General features: G+C 35.3%; 1 protein-coding gene across 3 annotated transcripts; it reads left to right on the top strand.

Annotated features, from left to right (window-relative positions):
• Window positions 1-344: 344 nt before the first annotated feature.
• Hr78 (Hormone-receptor-like in 78) lies at window positions 345-14,538 on the top strand. Of its 3 annotated transcripts, XM_089710463.1 has the most exons (12): window positions 345-366; window positions 406-564; window positions 3,402-3,530; window positions 3,867-4,016; window positions 4,539-4,654; window positions 5,011-5,116; window positions 5,436-5,546; window positions 5,983-6,078; window positions 6,942-7,113; window positions 8,392-8,578; window positions 13,799-13,946; window positions 14,268-14,538. In XM_089710463.1, exons 3-12 carry the CDS (start codon window positions 3,407-3,409, stop codon window positions 14,504-14,506), a joined length of 1,449 nt encoding a protein of 482 aa, XP_089566589.1. In that variant the 5' UTR covers window positions 345-366; window positions 406-564; window positions 3,402-3,406; the 3' UTR covers window positions 14,507-14,538. The 3 variants fall into 3 exon arrangements, with proteins under 3 accessions (XP_089566589.1, XP_089566590.1, XP_089566591.1); XM_089710464.1 differs by lacking the exons at window positions 345-366; window positions 406-564 and adding an exon at window positions 595-745; XM_089710465.1 differs by lacking the exons at window positions 345-366; window positions 406-564 and adding an exon at window positions 770-888.
• The last annotated feature ends 292 nt before the right edge of the window (window positions 14,539-14,830 follow it).

Below are 14,830 nucleotides of genomic sequence, written 5' to 3'. Positions count from 1 at the left end.
ATCGCACTGCGCACATGACATCTGACAAGAGATAATGTTGATGAAATATGTCAAACGTCAACAGCCAAAAATTTTTTTTTCAATTATTGTTCGTAATATGTTCGTAATCAAGAAATCAAAAATTAGGCAAGAAAATTGTTTACGCATAAATTTTAATGATTAATCATATTTAAATAGGAAAACAACAAATATTAAAAGTGTTTGTAGTATTAGTTAAAACGATAGTATAAAAAAAGATATTTATAATCTGTGGTTAAATTCCTTGCATTGCATTTGCCACATTACTTGCTCTGTGATTTGCCACTTGTAAATTGACATTTTCGTGTCATTTCTCATTTCTCAATTTTGTCTGTGATTTTTGTGGACGTGAATTGTTTGTACTTTGTAATCGTAATTAATAATTAGTGTTGTGTTCATAGTTACTATACTCTTTGGTTGTGTTGCTTTTTATTCCGAAATAATAAAGATAAAGTTATGTCCGTAACAAATAACGGTCATTTCTTATAACTAGACCGTGTTAGCTTGAGAAGCTGCCCACATATTTTTTGCTGCTATAAACAACAGGTAAATATCTGAGGTAACTGTTTAACATTGTGTTCCCAAACCGTGTATTATCCTACGCGTTTTCCACATGAAGTAACATTGATATTATATTGTCCCTATGTATGTGACTAGAATGATACTTGTTTGTGTATGCTTACTTCCTATAAATAAAGTGTTTTATCTTGTGCCTTTAAAGTGAAAGGTTCGTTTCGATTCATTTCCTTCACATGTGTTTCTAGTGCACCCATGTCGTCTAATTATAGCATACGTAATATTTTTTTAAATCCTTTTGTGATAAAGATTATATTTTTTAAATACAAAAATATATTATATAATTTTTTGTTTGTAATCAAAACATTATAAACGTTTTTAATGATATAATGATTCAATTTTGTTTGATTTGTATAAAATAAACTAGTTTAAAACTTACTATTTCTAGTGTAAATAAAGCTCATCTATTAATAGGTAAATTAATTTTACATACCTACCTAGGGCATGCAGAACCGAGTCCGGTTCCAAGTTTCTGAAACCCGGTTCCAAATCGAGCTCAGAACCGGGTAGAACCGGGTTACCCGGTTCTTTTATAATACCTCGGAAAAAATACGAAATAAAACAAAAGTAACTGTAAAAGTACCTAATGGGCCTTTTATTTTATGCGGCTTGTGTCTTATTTTATTAAATTAATAAAGAAACAAAATTTCAATACTTCTCTTTATTTATCAGTCTTATAAAAGTACCTTGTTATCATAATATCACATATAAACTTAAACCTTATTCATCAACTGCAAACTGTAAAGCAAAAAACCGGCCAAGTGCGAGTCGGACTCGCGCTCCGAGGGCTCTGAACAAACCTATTTTTTTATAATGTTGTAACTTAAAAATTTATGTTTCTAGCATTTTTTCCTTTATCTGTGTTATAAGACGTTACTTTTACCAAATTTCAAGGCTCTGTGTTCATGAAGAGTACCCTGTAGGTTTTGAGTTCCATGTAAATGTCGAAATTTGCGAAAATTTTCAGCATTTACGGCAGTATCTTTTGATGCGTTGGCTTGTGAGTTTGACTTTGTCACAGCATCAAGGGACCGTAGACTTGAGTATTCGATATAAATTTCAGCTTGATACCAAAAACAAAAACATGACTGGAGCATTATGTGAAACAGTAAAATCAACAGCTTTTCAAATTCACGAAAAATCTAATAAAAACATTTCTGTAGCCTATTTTTTGTCATTTTCGAAGCCTAATTTTTTTTGGTCTACATCTTCAGAGTTGCAAACGATGCTCGAAGACTTGAGCGATGCAAGCCTTTTAGGGTTGGACTTACGATGAACATGACCAAAACAAAGATAATGACTAATAGCACCAAAACCACCATCATTGTCGAGGGTGGGTCAGTTGCATATGTCGATGAGTATACCTATCTTGGCCAAATAGTTTCTTTCCAAGCAAGACAGAGGATAAAGAAATTGGTAAACGTATTGAGAACGCTTGGAGAAACTTTTGGTCGATGAAAGAGCTGATGAAAATTGAAAGGAAAGATGCCTCTTTCACTAAAGCGAAGACTCATGGACATGTGCATCTTACCCATCCTCACCTACGGTGCAAGACTTGGTCATTGACTGATCGCCAAAAGTTCGCACTTGGGGTTTGCCAAAGACGGATAGAGCGCAGTATTTTGGGCGTAAAACTTACGGATCGCGTCCAAAATGAGATACTGCGCTCAAAAACACGGATAATCTATGTAGCTCATAAAGCTGCTGAGCTGAAATAGAACTGGGCTGGCCATGTTTGCCGAATGTCGGAGGAGTTGTGGGCGAAAATTACCACTTTGTGGATCCCCAACCAGGACAAAAGGCTGCGTGGCAGGCCCAGAACAAGATGGCTCGTCCATGATTCCCATTTAACAGATTGGAGCAAAATTGCTCAAAATAGGGAGTCGGGAGAAATGGATTGAGGGAAGAGAGCCTTTGCTCAGCAGTGGGACAGCCATGGCTCATAATAATAATAAATACAACCGTAGGAAACCCATAGCATCTAAGGTTAGACTACCAATCAGAGCCATGCTTGAGGCGTGGCACGAAAATTCGCGATGCACGTGAGTCTGACGTTGCCAGATAGAATAAATTTGTTAAAATAATGCAGCAAAATATAAATAATACTTTATATTTTAATATTTTGGTCGGAACCGGGAGAACCGGGTTTCATATTATTCAGACCCGGTTCTCAAGATCATCAAAAAACCCGGGTTTACCCGGGTTTTTCGGAACCGGGTAAACCCGGGTGCATGCCCTATACCTACCTAATAATTATAAAAAACTATACATACTGAATACATCCATACTAATATTATAAATGCGAAAGTAACTCTGTCTGTCTGTCTGTTACTCAATCACGCCTAAACTACTGAACCAATTTGCTTGAAATTTGGTATGGAGATATTTTGATACCCGAGAAAGGACATAGGCTACTTTTTATTACGAAATATGTACCACGGGCGAAGCCGGGGCAGACCACTAGTAATCAATAAATCTTGTTTTATATGTTTGCAAAGTCAATGAATCACCTAAATAGAAACCTTGATATAAAATTGACATTGAAAATTATTGAAATTAAAAAAATAAGACATTTATGAGATGCAAGTTGATTCATAATTTATATCTTACACAAATGCATACCTGCTTATTAGAGGTGAGATGATTTGTTTAAAAGTAACACATTGCATTTTTACATCATAATTGAATACTCATCAATATTTACCACATACTGATTTTTTACTATTGTAACGGATCTCTTTTATACATAAAATATACATTTAATTCAAAAAAAAACAATTTTATTTTACTTATTTCTTTATTTACAGTCAAAATGGATGCCCAAGATCAGATGGAGATGAAATACAACACAGGGAACGAGGTTGGAGGCCTGGAGCTGTGTATAGTCTGTGGTGACAGGGCGTCCGGCAGACATTATGGTGCTATTAGCTGTGAAGGTAATTATATAAGAAGCATTAAAAAACAATAAAGAATTTTTACAATCAACACTTACCTTTGTTGTTAAGAAACAACATTAACAAGCGAAAGTTATAAAATTGGTAATCTTATTTTTAAGTGTAGATCCCATATTTACTAAATATATAAAGTAAAATGTACACATATTACTAAAAATAAGTAAGTAAAATTTATCACTTATTCCGATTCTCACCTGTTCAATGTCCACACAACAAATGTTTCTATTTTTAGTGTGTAGTTTGCGTTTAGCGTTTGATACTTTTGGTTAAAACACCCTTAAACTTAAACTCGTAACACCTCTTCACACCAATCCACAGGCTGCAAAGGTTTCTTCAAGCGTTCAATCCGCAAGAAGCTCGGATACCAGTGCCGCGGCAGCATGAACTGTGAGGTGACGAAGCATCACAGAAACAGGTGTCAGTACTGTAGACTGCAGAAGTGTCTAGCCTGCGGTATGCGGAGCGACTGTGAGTATTAGATAGGTTATGAATATATCATTTGATTTCAAATAAAGGTGTTTTTAAACTATATTTCTCATTGCAATAATTATTAGAATTAATAAATAGCACTGGTAAAATACAATAAATCAAGCAGTCATCCTTGCCCTATCCTATTTATCTTATTTGAAACAAAAAATACAATCAACAAGAGATAACAAACCAAGCAATAATTCTTGCCTTGTCCAACTATGCTTGTTTATAACCTAAAAATTACCTTAAAATATGTGTCCCTAGGCAAATTTTCAATAAGAGACAAAAACCAAGCAGTAATTCCAGCCTTATCCTATTTTTCTTGTTTAAAACACAACAAAAATTCGTCTGTAAATGAGACCAGGCACAGAATCAGTAAGAAACAACAAACCAAGCAGTAATTCTTGCTCTATACTATTTTTTTATTTGCATAAAAAAATCTTCAAAATGAATGTCCCTAAGCAAGTTATCGGTAAGAGACAACAAACCGAGCAGTAATTCTTGCTCTGTCTCGCACAGCGGTCCAACACGAGCGCAAGCCGATCGTTGAGAAGGCGAAGGGCGAGCGGGAAGCGCACGAGAGACAAGCGGCCTACTCGAAATTATTGGGGCTCGCTAATCATAGTCAGGGACAGGTGAGATTTTTGTTATTAGTAGCATACATATTACACGCTAACACAAGCATACTTACATTACATACATGCATTATTGTACTTATACAAATTTTCTCGTGTTAACATAGTTTTAAATTCACTAAATATGTATTATTTCTATTAATCACATATTCTTTATATTAATTGTATACCAGTTTATCAAAACAATCCACATTTTTAAATTGTCATTAGCAGTAAAAAAAATGAAACAGCATTTTATTTCTACTGTGTAAAAACCTTATCGTCCATGTTCAATATTTTCCACACACAACATTACTTATTAAAAACCTTCATCGTTTTTTTTATACTATATATTATATAAATACTATTAATTTTAGATAACACCCAAGGAAGAAGCAAGCGAGGCCTTCGGAGCGGTGTCTCCAGCGCCAGCCCTGAATTTTGCACTCGCAGCTGCAGTTGCATTTAATAAAGGAAACCCTGGTATGTGCTATATTTTCTTCAATTTACTGTAAATTTTTGATAAAGACTTTTTTTATATTTTAAAAAATGCTTGCAGTCATATTTTTGATGTTTTTACACAATAAAAGGATCACTTCTCAATTTCATATTTTTATTATTATCTCAAATAATAAAACTTTTCATTTAAAAAACCATTGCTATCTCTTTCTAAAATAAAAAATGGCTTTACAAAAATAAACATATTTTTCCATTTCATAGCTTAGCTTTATAAAGCGTATTACCATTTTTTTTTAATAAATAGTTTATTACATAATACATACTAATTTGTCTGTACGTCTAGCCGTATCTCCGTACCTCGGCGCCGGCGCAGGCGACGTGGAAGGCGCGAGGCGGCAGCAACTTATGCTGCAAACACAACTAGCTAAGAATTTGTTCAAAATGGGGCAGTTTGGTGAGATATAATCGCTTATTTACGACTAAAAAATATGTATTTTAGTTGTATTCCGAAAAAAAGTTCACAATATTCTACAAAATTACAAAATGCCGGAAATAAATAAAATTCATATTTAAATAATTTTTGCGAATAATGCGTAGAATAATTATTGTGTTAGTAAAATCTCAATGTATTATGCTATTCTTTGGAAAAATAATCGAATGGACATTAAAATCATGAACATGTTGTAAATACATACTTTATAATAATAACGTGTCAAAAGTGAAACTTCTTTGGCAAGATTTAAAGATACCAAAATCGTAGCCTTATTCCATGTCATGACGGTATTGCCATGACGCGACCTGAAAATTTTACTCTCAACGCGCCTAAAGAAGTTCCACTTCAAAAATTTATGCTTATTTATTGAAATATTAATTTGTAATTTTGTGCACAGGTGCAATAAATGAATACTTACAAAATGCGTACGGAGCGACCCCACCGGACGTGCCCATGGCATCTTTACACGCAGCTGACACGCAACAGAGTGAAGGTTTGTGTATATTTTACCTACTTAAAAAAAACAGAAGTGTTGTTACATTTAACTTTAATAAAAATAAAAAATATCCAAAATAAATGTTGTTGTTTTTTATTAAAACATAGAAATTTCGTGTCTTTTCAATATCTGCTTTCAGAGCATTTGGTATATCCATGTGGCCATAACTTATTTAGTTTTTAAATGAAATTCCTAGCGCGATTTATACTGATTATAAGGTGTTTGTGATATGAAATAGATTTCAGCGAAGCGTTTGATTTATTGGATCATGAAATTTTGATTGTGTTGATGTTTGAAATGGGTATTCATGGGACATGGTATCAATGATATATGTCATAGTTCTAAAAAAATGTATCCAACTTGGTAAAATACCCAGATATATGTTTGGGAAAAATTTATTTCTACCGGGAGTTCCGCAAGGATCTTATTTGGGACCAATGTTTTATATTTTGTTTGCAAATGATATAGCTTACTGGCTTTAATTATTAAATGTATGTACATGTAGATAATATAAAATATAGAAAAATAGATTAAATGTCAAACAGAGATAGTAATCTTGTAAATAGAATGTAAGGCAGTACCAAATGAAACGAGTGATCAATCCAAAACGATGATTTATTGTGTTCTATTTTAGATTAATACAATGACTTATATTATGCTTATTCTAACTTAAGTCTACATAATATGTTAGCTTATGACAACTTAAGGCTACATACTACAAGAAGTTCGAAATTACGGATTTTATAAAGTTTAATTTATTTCCTATGTTCTTGAAATAAATATTTTTATCAATAATTTTGATTCACACATTGAATCACATTTTGATTTGTACCAAATCACAATGTAAACTTGTGTCATAGCGGAAGAAATGGACATACTCGGCAGCCCCGAGTGTATCGAGCTCCCGCTAACTCTGCCCCGCGGGCCCGCTCCCGCCCCGCTGCGCTTGCACGCCGCGTGTGAAGGCGCCGCGCGGCTGCTCGCTGCGGTCGCGCGTTGGGCGCTCGCCCTGCCCGCGTTAAGGGCCATGCCGTGAGTATACCACTGTTAACCCCCCCTCCTTTCCTTCCGCTACTCAAATAGCGGAGGGAAAGTGGCAGTGTGTTGTAAATAAAAAAAATTGGGCGTGTGTATGTGAAAAGTGGGGGGGGGGACGATTTTTATTATAAAAAATAGATCTTCAATCTGATGATCAACTAGATGAAAACGCATTATTAGTTTTTTATAGCAAAATAACACACAACACAAGATGACAACAAGAATTTCATGTATGATTTACATATCTCTATTTTAGTGCTGTATAAAGCTACAGGATTCTACTAGTTCAGCTACGGTCTCTAAATCTTTTGTATATGTCGTGGTCATATCGTAGATTTGCTCATTTCATGATATGATCGATCATTTCGTGAAATGGTCGCATTTCATGAAATGCTCGAATGTCTATTGGCCACATCATGATGTGGTTTGGGCAGATCAATGATAAGAAATCGTTTCTCGATATGGCCAACTAAACGCGCGGTTTTTTCATGAAATGATCAAAATTATTTGATCATATCGTAAAATAGTTACATTAATTATTGGTAGAGGCGCTGCAAGCGCTGTGTTTATGTGATAAGATGGCGGCCGCTGGCGAAAATTTAATTATTCGCAGTTTAAAACTTCATAGTTCATTTTATTACAATATGAAGAAAGTCATAGCAAATAATTTACGACGAAAAGGTTCGAGTACTATGGAAAATGCGGATATCTTATATTGAGGAAAAATGCGTCTAAAATCCTTTACATAAATATATTTATATATCCTATGTTATTATAATTGTTCCTTTTTTAAAAAGCGATTCGCTTCTGGCACTCGCCGGCCGCTACCGCGGCACGCTCGCTTTGCTCGCTCGGCTCGTGCGTTCTTTATTAAAGTCTAACCTAACCTAACCTAAATGTTTTCTATTGCAAAAACCATTCGCTTCTGGCATTCGCCGGCCACTGCCGTGGCACTAACTTATATGACAATAAACAAGTTCTAAAAATATTCAGAATTTTTTAATGTTTTATGGACTTTATATATTTTATACGATCTGGCCAAAATATGTGGATGACCATATCGTGAAACGTTGACGATTTAACGATCTGACCAAACCATGTTGGCCATTTCATGAAATGCGACCATTTCGTGAAATGGCCACTCATATCATGAAATGATCAAATCTACGATATGACCACGACATATACATAAATATTATTTGTATGGTAAATACTTGTTACATAGAATAAGTTTTTATTGGGAAATACATTTTTTATTTATTTATTCCACAGTTTCGAAGTACGCGTGAGCCTGGTGCGCGCATCGTGGGCGGAACTGTTCACGCTGGGGCTGTGCAAGCACTGGGCCGCGCTCGGGCTGGACGCGCTCGTGCCGCTGATGGGCGCGCAGCTGCGGGCCGAGCTGGCCGCGCGCCGCGACCCCGCGCCCGACCCCGCGCCCGACCCCCACGCGCCTGAGGTCACTATACTATAATAAATATTGTATATAATGACTACGGTTATAAGTTAAAGTCTATATTTTGTGTATCTTTAAAATGTATTTTTGTTTCTGAAAAAAAAAAAATATTATGACCCCTTTTGATAAATTGCAATCCAGTTTGACATATTGCGATGCCTTTTGACATATTACGATCCCTTTTGACATATTGCGATCCCTTTTGACATATTGCGTTCCCTTTTCACATATAGCGATCAGATACTTTTGACATATTGCGATCAGTTTTGACATATTGCGATCCCTTTTGACATGTTGCGTTACCTTTTGACATATTATGATCCTTTTTGACATATTACGATCCCTTTTGACATGTTGCGTTACCTTTTGACATATTATGATCCTTTTTGACATATTACGATCCCTTTTGACATGTTGCGATACCTTTTGACATGTTTTATTTATTTTTTTTTTTTTTTTATTTATTTATTTCAGAACCAAAGACACATATACATATTATCACAATACTCTGCCAAACTGTAAAACAGTTTGTTGGCAGATGTAGCTCCATTTTACAAAATATGTACTTCCATTTTACTTATAAAACACTACAATTTAATTTAACACTTTGATATTCTAACAGCTAACAATGTTACATTTCAACGGCCACAGATCATCAACACATCAACTCACTCTCAAATGCATTTAAAAAATATCTTCTTAATTCCTTCCTAATAATTCCATCCTTCCTATCACTTTCCTTAATTTTCATTGGGATTCTATTAAACAGTTTTGGCACTAAGTACTTCCTATGTCTCTGCCCATAGTAGTTACAATAGTGTGGCACTTCTAATACATTTTTAGTTCTTAAGTTATAAGACATTGTTTTATTAATACAGATTTTAAATTCATCATTATGAAATTGTTCCATTGCTATTAACATATTTACCTTCTCATGAACAGGCAGCATCTTGCACTCTACAAACAAATAGTTATAATCATTATTTTTTTTACAGCGGATTTTTACTTTTTCATGTGCTAATATTTTAATAAATTTTAATTGAAGCGCTTTTATTTTATCAAGGTAAGTCTTAAAAGTGCGCCCATAGCTAGCCAATCCATAAGAAAGCAGTGAGTCAGTCAATGCATAGTACACAATATACATAGTGGCCTTATCTAAAATAAAACTAAGATGATGAAATTTAACAAGAACTGCCCTCAGCCTATCCGAAAGATTAAGAATATGAGATTTCCATGAAAAGTATTTATCAATAACTAACCCCAAGTATTTGTATTCTTCCACTAATTCAATATTTTTACAATTACATTTCTTTGCAATATGTAGACATTCATAATTATGACCTAATATTTTTGGCGAATTCATAGTCTTACTATAAGGTGAGCGAATATGTATACATTTTGTTTTATTCATATTGATTATGATTCCATTATCGTGCGCCCATTTTATTATATTTGTAAAGTCATTTTGTATTTTAGCTTCTAATATGTGCATATCTTTATGCGCATAGAGTAGACAAGTATCATCCGCATACATATATATACTGCAATCACGTACTACACTGCACATACTGTTCACATGCATTATGTATCCAACGGGTCCAAAGACGGAGCCGGTTGGCACGCCACACTCAACCTTTGCCGGCTTACTGGCCTCCCCGCTAACCATTGTTACAAGTGTTCTATTCCCAAGGTACGCCTGGAGCCATTTACTAACACTCCCTGCGACCCCACACTCTTCCATTGCCTGAAGCAGCTGGTGGTGCTCCAAAGTGTCAAAAGCTTTTTTGAAGTCTATGAAAACGATCACCACCTGCTTCCGTTGGTCTAGGGCCTCATTAACTTCATCCGTGAATCGTGCCAGGAGCGTCTCCGTGCTTCGGCCCCGCCGAAATCCATATTGGTTATCGGTTAATACATTATTTTTTTCTAAAAAACTACTAATCTGTCCGACAATATATTTTTCTACAATTTTATTTATAACCGACAATATTGCTATGGGTCTATAATTTGTGTAATCTGTATGTGCTCCCTGTTTGAAAATAGGTCTGATTATAGCGGATTTTAACATATCAGGATACAGCCCTTTGTCTACACATAAATTTATAAACAATGCCAAAATTGGACTCAGTGTACTTTTTAACATTTTTATCTCTTTTACCCTTATTTTATCTATACCAGGCGATTTATTAGAACTTAAATTATTAATTATTTTTTCAACATCCTTGGATGATGCTTTTTGAAACCTTAGTGACACTAAACTATCTTTAATGTAAGTATATCGATCAAGGAATTTATAATCACAGTTGTGTTTAATATTTGAGATCTCTTTTGTAAATGTGTGAGAAAATTTATCACAAATGTTTACTGTAGTATCCGATTTACCTAAATATTTTATAATAATTTCATCTATACTTTTTTTATTTTGACCTGTCCATGAGTTTATTTTAAACCAAATTTTTTTGAGATCCTTTTTACACTTTAAAATTTCCTCTTTTCTGTAACTATTTTTTGCCTTATTAATATGCTTATTCACTCTATTCCTATACTTATTATATTGTAAACGTAAATTCAAATCCATTGGTCTACTTTTTGAGTATTTAAACAATTTATCCCTAGTATTAATCATATTTTTTAATTTTTTTGTTATCCAAGGCTTACATTTTCTCTTTTTATTGAGATTTATGAACATATGTGCTTGGTCATAGGCCATATTAAATATAGTATACAATTTATCATATAAGATTAACGGACACTTACAGTTCAATAGATCAGTCCACTCAACATTTTCAAGAAATTCTAGCACTTTTTTATCACATATTACACTTACACTGTTTCCTTTGTTACACATATCTAATTTCTTTTCACTATCTATACACAAGCCTATAAGATAATGATCTGATATTTTACTATTTAAAACATATGAAGAAGCCTTTCTTTTGGTTCGTACCCACACATGATCGATTGCGATGCCTTTTGACATATTACGATCCCTTTTGACATATTGCGATCCCTTTTGACATATTGCGTTCCCTTTTCACATATAGCGATCAGATACTTTTGACATATTGCGATCAGTTTTGACATATTGCGATCGATGCACGAGCTCGTCACTGAGCCACAATATATCTCCTCGCGTGTTACGTCACTGATTGCACATTGCATGCCGACTTCGCACATGTTGTTGTTATACATATTCACTACACTGTTTGTTCCCGCCATTAGGTCAATATTTGTGTCTCCAATCATTACCAACTCGCCATTTTTAGGCAATCTGGATAAAGTATATTGTATTTCCTTCAGAAATCCCAGTTTGTTTGTCTTTGGTGGTCTATAAACACACAGTATATGCAAGGGCAGCTCACCGTCTTGAAGTATTTCACAATGAATGGCCTCTGAGTAGTTACAATTTAGCAGATTTGAGTTGAATTTTAATGTATTTTTTATATATATCAATATTCCTCCCCCTCTCTTATTTTCCCTTGTGTGTATACTAGTGTCAAATCCTTGTAGGCAGTATAAATCCAATTCATTTTTTTTTATGTTTATTTCTGTAAGTACAATGATATCAATCTTATTTCTGCAATTACTTATCAATGTTTCAAATTGATTGAAGTTTTTTCTTAAAGATCTTATGTTTAAATGAATAATATTTATATTTGTATTTTGTCTGCTAATAATATCTGCTTCCCAGCTGTTTAAAGTTGTATACTTTTTAAATCTTATATTATTTTGTATATCTGGTATGGAGTTATTGAATTTTGTAATATAGTAATTAACTGATTGTTTTGTTATTTGATGTGTGATTGTGTCATGATGATTTATTCACTTGCAAATAAGTCTATATCACTTAATGTACGAATAGCTCTAATTTTGGGATTTTTTGGATCATCCTTTCTTATAAGTACCTTTCCTTCTTGTACCCAAATATATTTATAGATTTGCTTCAACTCATTTTTTGCAGTCCAGAGTAAGTTACGCGTGTACTTAGTTAAATTTTCATTGATAAATATCCGCTTCATGTTGCCGTTTTGAAAAAGGTCGTCATTTGTTAATTGATGTGTTTTTCTTGTTGCCAGCCATTGGTCACGAGCTGTTCGTGTTCGCATAGTAACAATGACGGGGCGCGGTTTTATATCGCCCTGCTGGTTAGATCCCGCATTGGTTTTTTTCTTTTCGCCTGCCCACTTTATTTCACTGATCGTATTTGTTTCTACTCCCAATTTATTTGCAAGACTTTTAATTGTACTTTCTAAATTTTTGGTTAAGTTTTCGTCTATTCCTATTATCTCGACATTTTTCTCCTTCTCACGAACTTCTAGGTAGGCTACTCTCTCCTCTAATGCCTTATTACTGTTATCCAGGTGTAAATTTTTATATTCTAACGCCTTGATTTTTTTGTCAGTTTTTTCTTTTTCTTCGATTAATTCTTGATACTTCTCAGCATAAAAACTTATGTCGTTAGACATGGATTCCAGCGTTTGCTTCATGTTAAACACAATAGCTAATTTCTCGTTTACTTCCTCTAATATCTTCTCTGCCGAAACTTTTGATGGGTCAACCGTAATGGCGGATTCAACCGTAATGGCGGATTCTGCCGGCCCCGCCAATTGACATTCGTCACACTTCTCTGTTATATTGAATGCAATGATTTTTCCCGCACATTTCTTGTGAAATATGCCTTCACAAGACCCGTTACATTTGACTGACTCCCCCTTCACTCGCGCTATTGACAACTTACAGTATTTACACTGCACCATGTTTTTATTTGTTTTTGGAACAACAATAATCACGTACGCACCGCAGGAGCTTGCGCGTGCGACTGATGCGATGTTGCGTTTCCTTTTGACATATTATGATCCCTTTTGACATGTTGCGTTTCCTTTTGACATATTATGTTCCCTTTTGACATGTTGCGATCCCATTTGTCGTATTGTGAGCCTTTATGGCATCTTGTGACCTTCCTATACTTATTTTGATTCTTTTTGGCAGTAAATTGTGTACCAGACGGACTTATTATGTTTTAAATACATTTTTGTTGTATTTATTATCATATATGTTGACCTTTTTTGATATATTGTGACCCTTTTGTGACCCTTAAAATGTGTTTCAGTCTGACTGATTATGTTTTTAACACTTTGTGCTCTCTCTCTCTCTTCAGCCTTCTTCCGTCCACTGTTGGACTTTGTGCACGCTTATTTGACGAATTAGTGTGTGTGCTTGCAGATAACCGCGTGCGACTACACGTCGGAGCGCGTGGCAGAGGTGGGTGGTGCGCTGGCGCGGCTGCAACAGCTGGCGGCGCACCTCGCGCACCTGCGCCTGTCCGACCGCGAGCACGCGCACCTGCGCGCGCTGTGCCTGCTGTCGCCGGGTGAGTGTGTGTGTGAGCACAGGTGTAGGCACATGGTCAACTTTAAATCCGAGAAGCGGCCACGCTTCAAACTGAACACGCTTCGCTTTCGTTACGTGTCTAATTAATCGTGTTTTATTTAACCGTGTCATGTGGAAGCAGATAAACAATTATCTACCTAGCGATCAAAAAAATTATTTATTTTGAAGTAAAACTTCATGGCAATACCGTCACGTCATGGATTAATGTGACGGTTTTGTTATCTTGCCAATGAAGTTTCATTTCTGACACGTGTGCACGACACACAGACTATTTTTTATTAACTGAAATTCTCGTCTACAGATAACGCGCCCGCACCGTTATCCCGCAAGCTACAATCGCTCCAAGCGGCCACGCTTCGCTCGCTCCGCTCCACGTGTCTCTCCGCGGGTGACGAGTCCCGCGCGCTTACACTAGTGTTGCAACTTGCCGCACTACGGTCGTTCACTCCGTCGTTTATAGAGGATGTGTTCTTTGTTGGGTTCGTTGGTGACGTCAGCGTGGATGAAATTATACCGTATTTGATGAATGCGGAACGGTGAACATGTGGTTTTGGGGGGAAAGGGAGTGTTTTATTGGGAATTGTTCTTCAGGGGAGACTAATAATGGTTTAATTCAGATTGACGTACAATAAACAACTAGACTGCACGGACATCAATTGTTCGCTAATTCTTAAAAAATGTCCAAATCAAAACTCTGCCTAGTATGTATTAGGCAGAGTTTCTTAATGAGCGCTATAATGGACTTTGAACCTTACTGCGACGCAATAAGGTTCAATAAATGTTTATACAACGTTACTTGCACATTTTAACAACCTTTTGATATGCGATTGTGAGTCTGGTTGTTTATAGTATGTTAATCCGTCA

The sequence above is a fragment of the Colias philodice genome, chromosome 24 (genome assembly GCF_061535455.1).
Source record: "Colias philodice isolate Cphi_HAF_F1 chromosome 24, ilColPhil1 Martin Lab GWU primary, whole genome shotgun sequence".
In the NCBI taxonomy this organism is placed as follows: domain Eukaryota; kingdom Metazoa; phylum Arthropoda; class Insecta; order Lepidoptera; family Pieridae; genus Colias; species Colias philodice.
This window is presented reverse-complemented; position numbering and strand designations above follow the sequence as displayed.